At 45.2% G+C, this 14,238-nt stretch overlaps 1 protein-coding gene across 1 annotated transcript in view; it reads left to right on the top strand.

Moving 5' to 3' along the window:
- The window catches only part of STYXL2 (serine/threonine/tyrosine interacting like 2), a 30,612-nt gene continuing 16,374 nt past the window's right edge, over nt 1–14,238 (top strand). The window contains exons 1-2 of the mRNA XM_081824524.1: nt 1–150; nt 835–960. Coding sequence (XP_081680650.1) covers nt 851–960 — 110 coding nt within the window. The 5' untranslated portion in view covers nt 1–150; nt 835–850. The remainder of the gene's footprint in view (nt 151–834; nt 961–14,238) is intronic.

Genomic DNA, 14,238 nt, shown 5'->3' on the forward strand with positions numbered 1-14,238 from the left:
GTTAACAGCTGTCCTGCCCCTCAGAGAAGAAGCACTGGAGAGAGGAGAGAGGTTGGTCCCTCTCACTGGTCGGAACTTTGGGCCATTTTATCTGGGTCCCTCAGCCCTTGTGTGACTGCCCTTTGGTGTGGAGATACAGGCAAACCCGTGGTAAGTGTGCTTTTCCCTTCGTTTTGTCCTGTGAGCCCAAGACTTACAAGCAGAGGAGGGCAGCAGCTCTGCCTTGAGTGTCAGGGCCTAGCCATGTGTGGGACCAGCCCTGAGGGATTTCATATTCCGCACGCAGTAGGCTGTGGGAGGGCGCCTTGGCCAAGGGTAACGACTCCTGTGGTCTTGGGTAGAGACACTGCGGAAGGTCAGCTGCGCCTCCCCCAGCAGAGGCGAAGGTGTATGCGTGTGTGCAGGCAGGCTATGTGCTTGTACGTGTGCCCACGCGTGCGTGTGGGGGCACACCCAGGGGCTTCGATAGAAAGATCTTTCTGGTCTAGGGAATTCACTGCTTTCCAACTGCGTTAGCTCTATTCATGCAAACCCAGGACCCTGTTCCCCTCACTGCTTCCCTGCTGGCAACTGAGGAAGGAGCCAAGCTGTCATTTCTTAAATATCGTGACTCCAAGGTGGACAGTTTACACAGCTTGGGTGTGTGCGTCTTGGTGTCCTGGTTTAACGGTAGCTGGGCCAAGTCAGACTGGGTTTCCCCGCCATGGGTCCTCTCCCCACCAAAGAAGTAGCATGTGGTGACCTTCTCCCCGACATCACTGACATACCCCTTCCCCTCCCCCCTCCCCAAAACCTCTAGATTCCCTAACCACGTTTGTCATGCCAAACTTACAGGGACCAGCAGGCTGTCATGGCGACCAGTGGGGACCCAGAGGAGGAGCAGGTAGTCCCAAGTGAAGAGGATGAAGCCGAAGTGAGGGCCGTGCAGGCCCAGTACCTCCGGAGCCCCTCCCCCAGCCGGTAAGTGTGCGCTTGCCATGCTCCCTGCCCCTGCAGCCCCACAACACGAGTGGGCGGGGGGGGGGCATGATGAGATGTGGGCCCCGGGGGAAGCCTACAGCTACCACCTTAAGTTCACTCATTCAACAAGTATTATTGGGTACTTTTTATGTGTCACACTTTCTGGAAGAGGCAAGTAAGCAAACAGACCGCATTTTGATGTGGCGTGGTAAAGTGCTGGAATTCGTATGCCTCAGGTCTAGGGCATGGTGGGCCAGGGAAGGAACCACTGGACTTGGATGGGTCATAGGAGGCTTCCTAGAGGAGGTGATGCTGGACCTGAACCTCGAAGGAGGAGTAGGAATCTGACAGGCCCACCTGGAGGGTGATGCTTGACTCACTAGGATTGAGGCTGAGGATGGGGATGCTAGACCACAGACGGTAAGAGAAGGCATCAGGACAGGAAGGGGCATTAGACCAGGCCCTAGTACTGAGATAATTTCGCATCTGTGATCAAGCCATGTCTTTCAAACTGGCATATGTGCACACCTGAAGGTAAGTGGCAGTGTGCGCAGGGGTAGATCAACATGGTGCATCTTCCTGGAGAGTCCTCTTAATTTTATGACAAGTAGTTTAAAATTTTCCTTTACATAAAATCATTGAGGCTATATCATGATGTAGATTGGAAAATTTGCATGAAATTTTAAGAAAAACCATGAGACATCAGAGAAATGCTTACTTGCCTGCTGAAGCAATGATGTGTGTGCCTATTTATTTTCTTTGCCATAAATCGTAGTGGAGGACCTGACTTCTAATCTTAGTTCTGTCACCAAACTTATGTGAAGAATCCCTTTAATTCTTGAGCCTGTGTCTTCTTATCTATAAAAAAAGGAAGGAAAGATCCAACTAAGATATCTCATGGTAACTTTACCTCAAACTGTCTGATTCTGCTTGATCTTGCTGGCTTTTGCTTCTCAGAGCTTGAAAACCTTCCCCACTGGAATGAGATTCATCACTCATGGGTCAGGACACTTGGTCCAGATGTTGGGGACTTTTCCTTTAAAATTCAGCATTATGTTCCCACTAAGAAAACCTATCAGGATAGCGTTTTTAAAATGTATCCCTCCCCTGTCTACACTACCAGACAAGGCAGAGATAGTTTTGTGTGTGATTGAGGTAGGTGATGGACGGCTTTGTGTAGTACTTAGGGTAATGTTAGCTGCTTTAGCAATTGGGTATTTTTTTCTCACCCAAATAAATTCCAAAACAGGTACCTGAGCAGTGATTCAGGAACTGAGGCTCCTTCTATCCTGTAGATCTTCCATTTTAAGGCAGGCTGCTAAAGTTACTGGGCTCATCAGCATCAAGACAAAATGGAAAGAGAATGAGGAATCTCTCAGGAGGTTCCTGGGCCAGGCCTGAAAATGGCCATTTCTCTTCCACTCATTTTCCATTGGCTAGAACTTAGCAAAGCCATGCTTTCTTATACGGGGGGATGGGAACTGAGGTCCATGAGTCCAGGAAAAAGAGGAAATGGGTTTGCTAATACATAGCTGTCTCAGCCACAGTATACCTCTGTAGACAGCTAATATCCATGCTACCTTTTTCCCCAGTCATGAAACTCCCAAAGGAGACAATCCCAAAAGCAGTTTACCAACTGCTACATACAGTTCAAAGGCTAGGTTCTCTGCCTACATGTTAACTAACTGGAATTTAAATAAAAACTTGGAAAAAAAAAAAAGGCTAGGTTCTCTGAAGGGCGTGCATCTTCTTGCCCAGGTTAGAGTGCAGCACATTATGGTCCACAAAACAGGCTCCCATTTGATAAAGGGAGGAGTGGGAGGTATGCAGTCATCAGTCCATATAGTTAATGAGCACGTCTGCCTGAGAAGAGAGAAGATCTCCCAGACTTGACCTTGATTTGGCCCTCAGGGAGCATTTCCTTGTCTGTTGTTCTCTGTGGCCTCTAGCTCCACCCTCTGGGACTTTTTCCTTGTTTGTTATCCTCCAGAGCCACATCCAAAGTGAGCTTGGTGAGTGTGTTTTCCTTGAAGGCTGTGTAGCTTTGGCAGACTAAGTCCTGCTTATGGAAATTTGGGGGCCCAAGGGCTGTTTAAGGCTGAAAGCAGCCAAAGGCTTTTTAAGGCTCATGGTTTCTTTGAAAATAGGATCTCTTTAAAAACATAATAGGTTTCTGATGGGTATAGACCAGACAACCTCATGTATCAGAAACCACACACCAAGTTCTTTCTTAGATATAATTTTCAATCTTGATTTATTTCTTTGCCTCCTTGTCTGCATACGTCACTGTCTAAGCTTAAGACTGTTATCTTCAAAAGGTATCTAATACCTTTATAACTAATGAACAAATGAGGGGAGAATGCAAAGCCAAAATGTAATCAACCCAAAAGAAGGCAAGAAAGAAGAGAAAAAGAATATAGAGAAAGCATAACAAATAATAAGAAAACAGTAGGATGGTAGATTTAAACGCAAGTGTAGAAATAATTACTTTAAACCTAATAAAAATGAAATATTCCAACTAAAAGCAAATACTGTCAGACTCAGTTTTTTAAAAAGCCTACATACTGCTTATAGGAAACACACCTTAAGAAATAGAGATATACAAGGGGCACCTGGCTGGCTCAGTCACTGCAGCAGGCTTGATCTCAGGGTCATGAGTTCCAGCCCCACATTGGGCATGGAGCCTACTTCAAATTAAAACAAAACAAAATAGAGATAGACAAAGGTTAACAAAGGCTAGAAAACTTAGACTACTCTGTCCTAGTTACAGTTGCTCTACCTTCAAAACCTAGTGGCATAAAACAACCACTTTTTAATGTTCACAATCAGGAAACTGCACGAGGTACAGCGGTGTGGCTCGTCTTTACTCCAAGATGTCTGGTGCCTCAGCTGGGAAGCCATAGGTTCTGGGAGGACTTAAGGCTAAGGATGACTCACCTGCTGAGGGCTGGTAGCAGAGAGGCTTCTTCACATGTGTGACACTTCATTTTGAGCCGGGCTGTTGGCTAGAGCACCTAACATGGTCTTTTCTTGTGGTCTTTCCATGTGGGCCAGTTTGGTTTTTCCCATAGCCTAGTAGCTAAATTCCAAGGGCTAGCATCCAAGAGAACAAGACAGACGTGCATTGATTTTCATGAGCTAGCCATAGAAGTCATGTAAAGGACCACAGAGTCTCAAAAGGAGGCAACCTAGACTCTGCCAGCTCTGCGGGAGTTTCGCAGTAACCCTGTGAAGAGAACAAGTGGGATAGGAACTATTGCGGCCATCTTTGGAAACTACCATCTGCCGCAATCACAAACTAAAGCTATTTACTGACATCAGACATGGAAGAATTTAAGGACAAAGAAGGATGTTTCACAATGATCAAAGGTGTGGTTCACCAGGAAGGTGTAATCATTTAAAATTTCTATGATCTGGGGTGTCTGGGTGGCTCAGTCAGTTAAGCCTCCAACTCTTGATTTCAGTTCAGGGCATGAAATCAAACCCTGCATTGAGCTTCATGCTCAGCAAGGAGTCTACTTGAGAGTCTCTCTCTCCCTCTGGCCCTACCCCCACTCATGCTCACTTGCTCTCTCTAAAATAATAAATCTTTTTAAAATAAATAAAATTTCTATGATCTAATAATGTAGCCTTTAAAATGTATAAAGCAAAAAATTGACAGAACTAAAGAAAAAAATAAAATCCACAATCTTAGTCAAACATAAAATTTTTAAAAAAACAACCTCAGCAACTGATAGTATGAGGCAAAAAAAAAATCATTAAGAATATAGGAAGGGGGGTGCCTGGGTGGCTCAATCAGTTAAGCGCCTGACTCTTGATTTCAACTCAGGTCATGATCTCAGGGTCATGAGTTTGAGCCCCACATGGGGTTCCCCGCTCAGTGGGGAGTCTGCTTCTCTCCCTCTGCCCCTCCTCCTGCACTCATACACTCTCTCTCCCCCCCTTCTCTAAAATGAGTAAATAAATCTTAAAAAAAAGAATTTAGGAAGTTTGAACAAAACGATAAACAATATTAACCTAGTTGGCATTTATAGAACGTGTACCCAACAAGTGCAGGATACACATTCTTATCACATGCACACGGAACATTTATCAAAATAGATCATGTACTGGCCATACATGTGTCAACAAATTTTTAGATTTGTTATATGCTTGAAATCATATAAAATATGTTCTTTGACCTTGGGGGAATGAAGCTAGAAATCAATAAAAGCAAAAATATATGATCGAAATTCTAACTAAAACCACAATTCAATACTACTACATACTCACCAGACCATCTAAAATTAAAAACCGATGGTGGTATCTATAAATGAGGATGTAAAATAATCAGAACTCCATTCATAGTTGGGAAGAGCATAAATTAGTACAACCACTTGGAAATCTCTTTCATAGTATCTGCTAAAGCTCAACACATGCCTGTCCTGTAACCCAGCAGGCTCACTCCCGACACATACTTAACAGAAACAAGGACATTTGTGCACAAGAAGAGAAGACCTAGAATGTTTCTGTAGCTAACAGCCATTAAGGGTACAGAATGTGTATACAGTATGATGAACTGTCCGGTTAACGGTAGGCTGGATAAATGAAGTCTGGTATGTGTATATATTTTTAAATGCTGCCCTAGGGAATACACATTTCTATTAAGTGCTTATCATGTTGGTGTGATTGAGCTTCTTGGATTATTGGCTGGGGAAGGCAGACCGTGAGCACTGGTTGTGAAGGTGAGAAGTGGGTCACTGCAAGGGGAGGCAGGAGACAGGGAAGGCCAACTCTGCTGGTTTCCCAGTTCCACATAGTTGGCCGGCCACATACAGGACAGAAGCATTGGTTTGTAATAGAGAAGTGCCGATGGTATTCAGTCCTTAGTGCCTGCCTCATTCCTGGGCAAAAACAGGCTCAGCCGGAAAGCCCCTCTTACATGTGGATGCGCTGAGCTTTTCCACGGTCCCACATACAGAGCTAATTTCCTCCGGGTTCTCAGGGACTCCTGTTGGTTTTGATGTTTTTCTTGGTTTGTGTACGTTCGTTAGCAATTGGTTTTTGAACCTGATCCCAAATCAGCTGGCTAGCCCTTTGCAGAAATTTTCAAGGGAGGCAAACACACAGTGACACTTGATGGGCTGCCCCTTCCTACAATGATCATCATAAAACCTGGAGCATAAACTGTTAGAGCTGCACTGGCTTTGAGTTATCGTTCGGTCAATCCCACTGCATTACAGACCAGGCCTAAACCAGCTCAGATGAATGAGCCTATAGTATCTTTAAAAATGAAAAGGCAGGGGCACCTGAGTAGCTTCGTCAGTTAAGTGTTTGCCTTTGGCTCAGGTCATGATCTCAAAGTTGTGAAAACGAGTCCTGCATGGGGCTCCTTGCTCAGCCCGGAGCCTGCTTCTCCCTCTCCCTCTGCCCCTCCCCTCACTTGTGCGCGCACTCTCTCTCTCTCTCTGATAAATAAATAAAATCTTAAAAAAAAAAAAGTGAAAAGGCAACCCACAGGCCAGAAGAAAAATTTGCAAATCGCATATCTGATAAAGAACTTGTATCCAGAATATATTTTTAAAAGCCTCTCAAAACCCAATAAAAAATAGGGGCGCCTGGGTGGCTCAGTTGGTTAAGCGACTGCCTTCGGCTCAGGTCATGATCCTGGAGTCCCGGGATCGAGTCCCACATCGGGCTCCCCGCTCAGCAGGGGGTCTGCTTCTCCCACTGACCCTCTTCCCTCTCGTGCTCTCTGTTTCTCATTCTCTCTCTCAAATAAATAAATAAAATCTTTAAAAAAAAAAAACCAATAAAAAATAAACAAGCAACCCAATTTAAAAATGGACAAAAGACTAGAACAGATAGTTCACCAGAGATGGTATGTGGATGGCAAATAAGCACATGAAAAGATCCTCAAAATCTTTAGTCATTAGGGGAATGTGAATTAAAACCACCATGAGATACGGTTACCTACCTATTAGAATATCTAAAATTAAAAAGATTGACCATACCAAATATTGGTGAGAATGTGGAGTACCTGGAATCCCACAGCTGGTGGAAATGTAAAATGGTCCAACCATTTTATAAACTTTAAAAAGTTAAACATACACCTGCTTAAATGGACACCTACACCTGTATGATCTAGTCATTCTACTCCAGGGTATTTACTCAAGAGAAATGAAAGCCTACGTCTATGCAAAGACTTGTACGTGAATGTTCAGAGCAACCTTATTCGTAATAGCCTAGAAACAACCCAAATGTCCATCAACCAGTGAATGGATAAATACACTGTGGTAAATTTATACGCCGGAATACTAGCCAGCAGGAAAAAAAGGAACAAATTATTGATTCATACAAAAACATGGATGAATCTCAACATAACTATGCTAAATAAAAGCAGTCAGACAAAAAAAGAGTGCATACCATATGATTCAATTTATATAAAATTCCAGAAAACGCAAATGACTCTGTATAGTGACAGAAAGCAGACCCGTGGTTGCGGGGGAAGTCCCGGGGCTGTGGGAGGGCCAAGGGGGGCTTACAAAGGGGCATGAGGAAACTTTGGAGGGTCAGAGGTAAGTTCACACCCTTGACTGTGGTGATGGTTTCCCAGCTGTATATGTAAGTCGAATGTTAACCATTCTGTACGCTTCAAATATGTGCCGTTTGTATAACAATTACACCTCAAAAAGCTGTGCTTTTCTGGAAGCTACGAAAGGGGAAATAAAACTCTTCTAGGAGGCAGTGTCATGCTGTAGAAAGAACTTAAATGGCATAACTGAGGCCAAGATCAAAGGCAGGTCTGCTCTCCCACTTATTAGCTATGAGAGCTTGCTTAAGTTACTTAATCATGAAATTGGAATTCCAGTTTACCCAGTGGTAGAAATTAAATAATATAATATAACGTATGTTGTTTATAGTATGTGATCTATGATATAGAACATACATTGTTTAACACATATATAAAGGCATATTAGGTATTGATAAATGGTGGCTCTCTTTCCTTTTCCTTCCAGAGAAAGATATCTGATGGTAACTCAGGATGTCATGAAATTTTTGTTTAACCAGGGACCCACCACTCTAGTTAAAATGCCATGTTTCTCTCATTCTGCTCTAAGCAAATACTGTATTCCAAGCAACTGATCATCACCATTGCCATTGGTCTCCAGCCTGAACAGTTCCCTCTGTACTTAATTTGTGCCTGAAATTCCAGCCTTCTTGTTTTATCTCTTTAGTTAAAGGCTTGAGCATTTTAAAAATTAAATATACACTGAGTCAGCAAATACCCCACCAGCCACTGTCAGTCCCGGTTTCCTAAGGCTACTGTAAGAAATTACCACAAACGGAGTTGCTTAAAAACAACACAGATATATTCCCTCACAGTTTTAGAGGCTGAAAGTCTGAAATCAAGGTGTTGGCAGGGACAGTTTCCCTATGAAGGCGTTAGGAGGGCTTCCTTGCCTCTCCCAGCTTCTGGCGGCTTCCAGGAGTTTCTTGGCTGGGGCTGTGTCCCTCCAACCCCTCTGCCTCCATCTTCACATGTCTCTTCTTCTCTCTCTTCTCTATGTGTCCTTCTTAAGGACATTTGCCATTGGTCTTAGGGCCCATCCTAACACAGGATGATCTCATCTCAAGATCCTTTACTTAATTACATCTGCCCAGATCCTTTTTCCAAATCAAATTGCATTCACAGGTTCTGGGAGACACACCTTTTTGGGGTGCCACCATTCAACCCACGACAGCCCCAGATCCAGCCCCTGGGAGACATAACTACTCTTTCCTATGGAACCAAGATAGGACCTTGCCAAGTCTATCCTGGGCTGCAGACAGTCACTGCCAGTCACCCAGAGCTGGTTCAGGGACGAAGTCTGCTTGCTGCACTGACAGGTGTCTTAACATTTCCAGCCTCATCAGTAGATGGCATCCTGGGGTGAACCTGAGAAAGGGGAATAGACAGTGGATAGAGGTGTCGCATCTTCATTTTTGCCTGACTTAGGCACTGACCTCAAAGGCCTTAAATTCAAACCCATGTCTGTGAATCATTCTCTCTGGAAGAAAACCTTCGGCTAGAGATTCATCCATCTCCCAGCGAGACAAATTTCCCTAGGTAATTTATGAGTTAACACTAAAATGTAAAACCTCCTGTCCAACGGGGCAACTTGGTGGGGCTTTGCCTGTATCTATCATCTCCGTCAGAGCTCCCCACTTAACCAAATGAGCAACAGTCTAAGAAATCAGTGCGCTTGTGCCCTGAACCAAGCTCAAGGCAGGCCCTCCCCTCCCTTACCAGGAGACTACAGCCCCCCAAGCCCTCTCCTGCAGGTGATCTGGAGCCCACCTCTGCCGCTCCTCTTCCTCATTAGCTATGACCAATTTTCTTTTCCTTTGCAAATGAAGGATCAGACTTCTTTATCCTTCTCTTGTTCTGATCTGGAGACTGTTTCTCTGTTTTCCTTTATCTCTTTCCGAGTTAAAATTCATTTCTTGCTTTGGCTTTCTGGATCTGAAATTGTTAAGCCTTCGCAGTTTCTAGAGCTCCTTGATTATCTGCTCAGGCCAGCTCTCGTGATAGCATTTCCCCCTCCACCTTCAGGGAAGCTCCTTAACTGTGTTGTGCCTAACGTTTCCTACAGTGAGGTCTCCGTGGCTGGTAGCAGCAGGCAGGACTGGGTCATGCAGTGTCAGGTCTGAGTGTCCTTGGGAAATGGCTACTCCTAGCTACCCTTGCCCTTTTATATTTCTTTTTTCCGTGAAGATTTTTCCAGCTTTCACAAAGCCTGCCAGAAGCAGCTTGCTATAAATCAATTTTCCTTAGTTTACTGACTTCTCTCCTTCTTTGGAACCTGAACTTTGCCTGTGTGGTCACTTTCTCTGAAGTGAATGAACGCTTAGAAGAAACTCAGAAATCTGTTCCTTTTTTTGCAGAAGCCAAATCAAGACAGACACCCCTTCCTGGGCCACTGCCTCCACTTCATTTCCAAGGGACTCCTTGAAATGAAGTGATCACCTGGCAAGGGGTCTGGGTTGACGGACCCGGTCTGTGCCTTGACAACCTGGCAATTGGTTTAAAGCAGTGGGTTTCAAACTTTGGGGACTGTAATCCAGGGTAGGACATGCCATTTACAGCTCAACTCAGAACATACATTCAGCTAAATAAAAAAAAAAATAGGTTTAACAAAATTATACTCATCTTAAAATGGATGGTACTAGTCTACTCTCTTTTTTTCTTTCTCTTTCTCCCTCCCTCCCTCCCCCTCCCCTCCCGTCCCTTCCCCTTCCTTCCTTCCTTCCTTCCCTCCTTCTTTTTCCAGATGCTGGGCAGGGCCCATTGAATTGATTTTATGATACTCTAATGGGTCGCAGTCTGCAATTTTGAAAAACACAGGTTTAAAGAAAATGGCACCAGTCTCCTGCTGTTCGTTAGGAAGTCCCTCAAACTCTGCTTTATTGTTTCTCTTTCAAATCACCCTCAAGGCTTTTTAGCTGCTGCTTTGTGATCCTGTGATGAGGTGTATATCGATCCTAGATTCTCTCCTTCCCTGCCTGTCTCTTTGAACAATCAGCCCTTGCTGCTTTCCAATCAGGGTGTGAGTGTCATTTCACTCTGTCTCAGGTCTGTGGGTGGAGGCACAGACGTGGTCATAAATCAAAACCTCCCGGGCCACTGTCTCACTGACCTTGCAAATATAAACAGGGCCAGTGGTTCAGGTCTCGCTTTGCTTCCTCCTTTCTTTCCCTGCAGGCCTGCTTCTCCATGGAAAACACAGGAAACACTTCTGGATGCCTAAACTTTGTTCTCCACTGGGTCCTTTTTGGGTCCCACCCCTACACTTGACTTAGTAAACCGCATCTGTGGCAAAACAATTTCAGACTGTTAGGTTTACATCTCCTTTTCCCTTAGTAGTTGATTCATAATGTACATCTTAGACTCAACACTGTAATGCTGAGCTCAGTTTACTGTTGTTCACATGCTTGCGTCAGCAGCCAAGAAGAGATATATCATGGGGCTGGGGAGAGAATCTGTTTTTCACACCCCTCTTTTCTCAATCATAAAAGCACCAGCTTCTGAAAAGTGTCCTGGGTAGAGTCTTCAGGAGTCTCCTATTCACTGACTCATTAGCTGAAGTTCAATCTTGACCACGCACAAGAAGGGAGGATGTTTCTCCGTCATTTCTATTTTCAGATTTCAGTTTCAAATTCTCCCCGATCAAGCCCACAGCCTCAGAGTTCAGGTATATTTAGGACAGATTCTCAGTTCCCTGTATTTGTCATGTGAAACCAAATCCACACCATCTGAAGTCAGTGTGTTGAGGGAAAATGCCCTGATCATGGGCTCGCCGATCCTTCCAGGCAGGGATCCAGGTGACACGGGCAGGTGAGTTCCTCCCAAGCCTTTCCACACACCTGCCAGGTGAGGGCTCCTCCTCTGTCCCTTTTCAGTTCGTGCCCATTGTTTGGAATACTGACTACAGATGTGAGAAAGCCTCCTCCAAGTGCAGAGCTGCGGAGGCCTGCAGAGAAACAGAAAACCGACCTGTGGGAGACATGAGGGGCTGTGCCTGAAGAAAGCCCCTCTCAGCCCCATGGACCGCAGGGGTTCTCCGCTAATTCCCTGCTCAGGGTTTTGCTTCGATCTCCCCCGCTCCCCGCCCAACCTCATTTTACATAATACTGACCCTTAATAAACAAAATGATTGTTTTACTAGTAATAGTATAAATAAAAAATAGTAGTATAAATAATATTGTTTATAAATAAAAGAACAAAACTCCCTTAATAAATATTGTTTATTTATGAGGATGTCGCTCACATTTACATAAAATGTGAGGTTCTGACTCTAGTTTTGTGAAATGTTGCTAGTTTAAAATGGAGACTGCCCTGAAACCTGGGCCCTCGTGCCCACAGGGTCTGGTGGTGGCAGGGTTTGCTCTCACACTGGTGTTACTTTGTTGTTACTTCCTGACTGCAGCAAATGTGGGTCATTCGCTGATATTTATTAGGTTCTGTAGCACTATTAGGGAGAAGAGTGCCTTAGCATTTGCTCAAATCTCACTTCTTAGCCCTTAGTGCCTGTTACCTGTTGCTGCATAACAAATTTACCCCGAAACCTAAGGACCTAAGGCAGTGATTTTAGTTTGCTCCCCTCATTGTGGGTTAGGAGTCTGGACAGGAGTCCACTGGGCAGCTCGTCTGTGTGGTGTCAGCTGGGGTGGCTTGCCAGGGGGAGGAACCACGTCTAAGAGACGCATCTACGTGGCCGGCTATGGGCTGGGAGCTCGGCAGGAACAGTTGACCGATGGCTTTTTTGGCTTTGTGGTCTTGAGGTAGTAGGACTTCTTTTTTTTTTTTTAAGATTTTTTATTTATTTGACAGAGAGAGACACAGCGAGAGAGGGAACACAAGCAGGGGGAGTGGGAGAGGGAGAAGCAGGCTTCCCGCTGAGCCGGGAGCCCGATGCGGGGCTCGATCCCAGGACCCTGGGATCATGACCTGAGTCAAAGGCAGACGCTTAACGACTGAGCCACCCAGGCGCCCCGAGGTAGTTAGGACTTCTTACAGGACAGCTCAGGGCTCCCAAAGAGAGAGCCACAAGAGCCAGACTGAGGCTCAGACTGCCCCAGCGTCCCTTTTACCATATTCTATTGGTGAAAGCAGTCACGGAGACCAGCCAGCTTCAAGGCGAGCGTGAGGAGTATCATAGACCCGGGGCCACCTTTAATCTACCCTAAGAAAAATTGCTAAGGGTCCAACACCGGCCTCCGAGATTGTATCCAACTTGGCCTCACAAGGGCTGAGAGTGAGCATGAACAGAACATAGTTAGGACCCTGGTTTTGTTTCTGGGCTTGCTACTGGTATCCCAGTAAAATGATGAGCAAGTAGCAAATACTTGATAAATAGCTGTTGCTAATTGTTGGAACTGCTATATCACCTTAAATATGGTACTATACTGAGGACCAGTTCAGTCAGTCAGTGAATCAGAAAATCCCTATTAAGCATTTACTCGGTACATTGTGCTCAGTGCTGGGAACACAAGTCTTTTTTTTTTTTTTAAAGATTTTATTTATTTATTTGACAGAGAGAGACACAGCGAGAGAGGGAACACAGCAGGGGGAGTGGGAGAGGGAGAGGGAGAAGCAGGCTTTCCGCAGAGCAGGGAGCCCGATGCGGGGCTTGATCCCAGGACCCTGGGATCATGACCTGAGCTGAAGGCAGATGCTTAACAACTGAGCCACCCAGGCACCTGGGGAACTCAAGTCTTCAAAGCACCAGCCATGGTCCCTTGCTCATAGAGGGTATGGTTTAGTACAGGAGATGGGTATTTATCAAATGATTTCCTAAATAAAAGGAAAATTGCATCTGCTAGAAGCACCATAAAGGAAAGGCATATGGTGTAATGAGAGGCGGAGATCAGGGAGAAGTGATGATTGAACTGAGATCTGAAAGATAGATGCAGTGGAAAAAACTGAGCATCTAGGCAGTGGAAATGGGCTTCTGCAAAGTCCCAGGGCAGAAGGAAGCTTGGTGAGGATGGGAAGCCAAAAGAAGTTTAGCGTCCTAGAAAGGAGTGAGCCGGAGGGGAGCCAGTGCAAGCTGAGGCTGGAAAGGAGAAAGAGGCCAGAGACGGCAGGGCCCTGGAGACCATTGGGTTTGCTCTCCAAGATGGTATGTGGACACCTTGCCCAGTACCTGGCAAATTCCATCCATTTATCCATCCATCTCTGTTCATCCATCTACCCATCTGTCCACCTACCATCCATTCCATCTGATCTCAGTCTGCCTGATCACCCTCCATGGGCTGGGATACAGGGGTAAATAAAATGACCTAATGTGTGCCTTTACAGAGCTCATGCCCACCCCCACCAGGTGTTCCACTCTTTACTACCTTCACCAAAAAATGAGACCTCTCCAGTTCCAACATGCAAGGATGAATATCCCACACACTTCACCCTTAATCCACCCCCACCCCCACTGTCATACTTACTTAAAAATGCATTTCTTGAGTACTTAGAGTACTAGAGGAGTACTTGGTCTAGAATGGGAATCCAACACAACACTTCTTGGAAATCCCTCAGGAACTACCAACAATAATTCTGCATTGTGCTGTCCTGCATTGGCAAGTCTAACCACATCCTGGGTACAGTCATAGGCTATTCCTTTCTTTTGGCGAAGATATTTCTTTCTCCATAGCCTTGCTAGCCCTGAGCACACCATTCTCCCAAGGGAGGACTCTCGTGTAGATTTCTACTATGAGAAAATTGTCTGCTAATCAATTCAACTAAACTTACCTCCGCTCAGG

The sequence above is a fragment of the Leptonychotes weddellii genome, chromosome 6 (genome assembly GCF_054177405.1).
Source record: "Leptonychotes weddellii isolate Sample4059 chromosome 6, ASM5417740v2, whole genome shotgun sequence".
Classification (NCBI taxonomy): Eukaryota; Metazoa; Chordata; class Mammalia; order Carnivora; family Phocidae; genus Leptonychotes; species Leptonychotes weddellii.